At 54.6% G+C, this 2,898-nt stretch overlaps 1 protein-coding gene across 1 annotated transcript; it reads right to left on the bottom strand.

Moving 5' to 3' along the window:
• Nucleotides 1–331: 331 nt before the first annotated feature.
• Nucleotides 332–2,179, bottom strand: LOC134337521 (putative transmembrane protein INAFM2). Its single transcript, XM_063032652.1, has one exon. It carries the CDS (start codon nt 1,372–1,374, stop codon nt 934–936), a length of 441 nt encoding a protein of 146 aa, XP_062888722.1. The 5' UTR covers nt 1,375–2,179; the 3' UTR covers nt 332–933.
• Nucleotides 2,180–2,898: the final 719 nt, after the last annotated feature.

Here is a 2,898-nt window from a genome sequence, read left to right as displayed (position 1 = left end):
CTTTCTACCAAAGTGCATGACTAAACTGTATTCCATCTGTCACTTCATTGCCCTCCTAATCCAAGTCCTTCTGCAGACTCCCCACTTCCTCGACACTAGCTGCCTCTTAAACCATCTTCGTATCGTCAACAAACTCGGCCACAAAGCTATTAATCCAAATCACTGACATACAGTATAACATCCCTTGCGCCCAGCTGTGAAGAACCCCACTCCCCACAGATGAACATGAAATACTATCAACAAGGGCCGGGTAATTCGTTATAAGAAACACACACGGCGCTACTCTCCCCCCACCCACCCACCCCCGTTTAAATCGATTCTGGGAAGCAAGGAAGTTGAGGAAGGAACCCGATTACAAAAGAGAATTTCAACCCTTGATCACCGGCGCTCCGCTCCGCAACACTTACTGCGACCTTCCACATAAAACGCCACCGATTCAGCTCTTGAAACATTTATTACTCCTTAAAAATATACGAACGATTACTAAAGCTCCCGGGATCCGTTGCACTATTGTACAACAGTAGATACATTTTACAGCTCTAGATGTACCTGAGGTTGATCATATCCTGTGCATTAGGCATGTAAAGTTATCCTTTAAATACACTACATGAGGTACGTAGGAATAATATGAATATTATAACCCGTGCTAGACAAATCATCGTCGAAACAAAACGATCCTCAGCCCATATTTTAACATTAACCGGTCCTAGAAATATATTAAAAGAGTGGTTGTGCCTTCTATCACGGCGCGGAGTCCTTGCACGCTGTTATATAAAGTTCTATAAAACGGCGCGGTGTCGAGGTGAAGAGTGCGGCGACGGAGCGGCGTGTTGGGGGCGGCGGTGGCTGGAAGTTGCCGAGGTGCAGCGGAGGGTCTGCCCCAGACCCGAAGGATGTCGATGTGTCCCGGTGCAGGCAAGGGTAGGTCCGGCTTCACTGGCTCGTCGGCACCGTGCCGTTCAGTCTCGGCCCCGTGAGCTGGGCCTGCTCGGTGGTCTGCGGGCTGTTCCCCGGCGGCGTCGGTGCCCCAGTCTGGCCGCCCCCCGGGGGGCTCCAGCTGCCCCCGTCCCAGCTCCGGGTCGGGCTGCCGGGCACGGTGAAGTGCAGCGCAGGCTCCTGCGCCCGGTTGTCGTGGGGTGTGGTGTCGGTCGTGGGGCTGCTGTCGGCCTTGGCCGGCAGTTTCACCGGCTTCCAGATGAGGCTGTAATAGACGGCCAGAATGATGGCGGCCAGCGAGACGGAGAGCACGTAAGCCAGCACCGTGGCCAGCCTCACCCATTTCTTGTCGCTTTTCGCCGCCATCTTCGCCTTGTCGCCGGTGAAGGTGGCCGGCTTGCCTTTATCCCCGCCGGGTTTGAAATCCTTGTCCCTCATCGCTGCCTCCTCCTTTGTTGTTGTCGTCGGGTGGAAATTAGCGTGTGATGCGGGCGCTGTGGTCCGCCCGGAGCATGGCAGTGCCCAGGGATCCCGCTCTCAGTCCCAGGCACGGTCCCAAACCGCGGCTCTCTGTCCGCACGGTTCCCCGGTCTCTACACCGGCTCGCTGCCTCAGCTCTCCCTCCTCATTGTCACCAACTGGAGCGTCTGTTTGTAACAAAACAGCCGGAGGAGGGGTTGAGGAGGGGAGGGGAGGGCAAGTGAGGCAGCTCTTAAAGCGGCAGCATCCAGCCCCGGTAGTGGGCGCGGATGAGTCGTGCGCTGGAGCAGGTGGGTGGAGGGTGTCTCCGATCAGACAGCGCCTCTCCCTCTTCCCCGTCTTTGTGTTACACGGGCGTCCCTGTGCGCCGTTGCAGAGCGTCAAAGGCCTCGTTTGAGACCATTTCAGTTTCAGGGTCTGCGCACGTCCAGGTGCCGCACACAGCCATGCGATAACGGCGTGTAGTGAGGGGCAGCTGATGTCCAGAACAACTCCGACCGGAGCTCTTAAAGTCTCTGCCCTGGGACCTTAGATGAGCAACTGCGAGAAAAGACTGAGCTCGAGATGTGGCCTTCTCTGAAGAAGGGGCTAAATTTAGGGATGTGGCGCTCGGGGCCTTTAGAGCATACCCGAAAGGTGCATCAGTATTGTGAAAGATCAGGCGGGGATTTTTCTCCGGTTGCCGCATTTCCGGTACTGTATCCTGGGTGCATTGCCTTAACATCATAAATGCTGGAAACAGTCATCGAGCCACAGCAATGCGAACCCAGTCAGAGCTGCAACAATTAATGTTTGTTGTATTTGTTGATGTCTCGGGCTAAACCAGTGTTTATTGCCTACTTCCAGTTGTCCTTACTGGAGGGGGGGGGGGCTCCGTCGGTCGGGTCAAATATGGATGTTGCGACGCAGCTGTCTACGTGATAAGCGAGCCTGGGCAGTACGATTTGGAGAGGAAGCTGTTGCCCATGTAGCAGGCAACGCAGCTCCACGCAGCTGATAAATCCAGAGGAACGGCAGAGACCCGTGCAGGGTTTGCCAGCCAGTCAGCGTTAAACTCAATGTAGGCATGCGTTAGGGACACCAGCTCCGGACTTCACCTCGGGGCTTATTCTCAAAGCCTTCCTCATGAGTGGGTGTTGCCGCAAGGCAGTGGAGGTTTGAGATCAAAGTGTTCCTTCTAGATGAGTTGCCAGAAGATACTGGTTTTAAGGAGCCAGGAACACGCCTTTCGCCCCTTCTCCTGTCAGTAGAAAATCAGTACCACTAGCTCAGTACCACGAACGAAGGCCAGGATCTGGACTTGGTTATCAGAGGCTCTTTGAGATGCTCGTCCGTTGGGAGCATTTAATAGGCAAGGGGAGAGTGGCCCCAGTCTCTCTCCCGGCTGTAACAACCTGAAGATCCCTTAACTGGACTATTTCAGGAAAACCGCAGTCTTGTCAGTTCAGCATAAAGAGATGGAGAACAAGCCAATGTTGTAAT

Source organism: Mobula hypostoma, chromosome 1 (genome assembly GCF_963921235.1).
Source record: "Mobula hypostoma chromosome 1, sMobHyp1.1, whole genome shotgun sequence".
Lineage (NCBI taxonomy): Eukaryota > Metazoa > Chordata > Chondrichthyes > Myliobatiformes > Myliobatidae > Mobula > Mobula hypostoma.
Note: the sequence above shows the minus strand (reverse complement) of the source record. Positions and strands in the feature narration are given on the sequence as shown.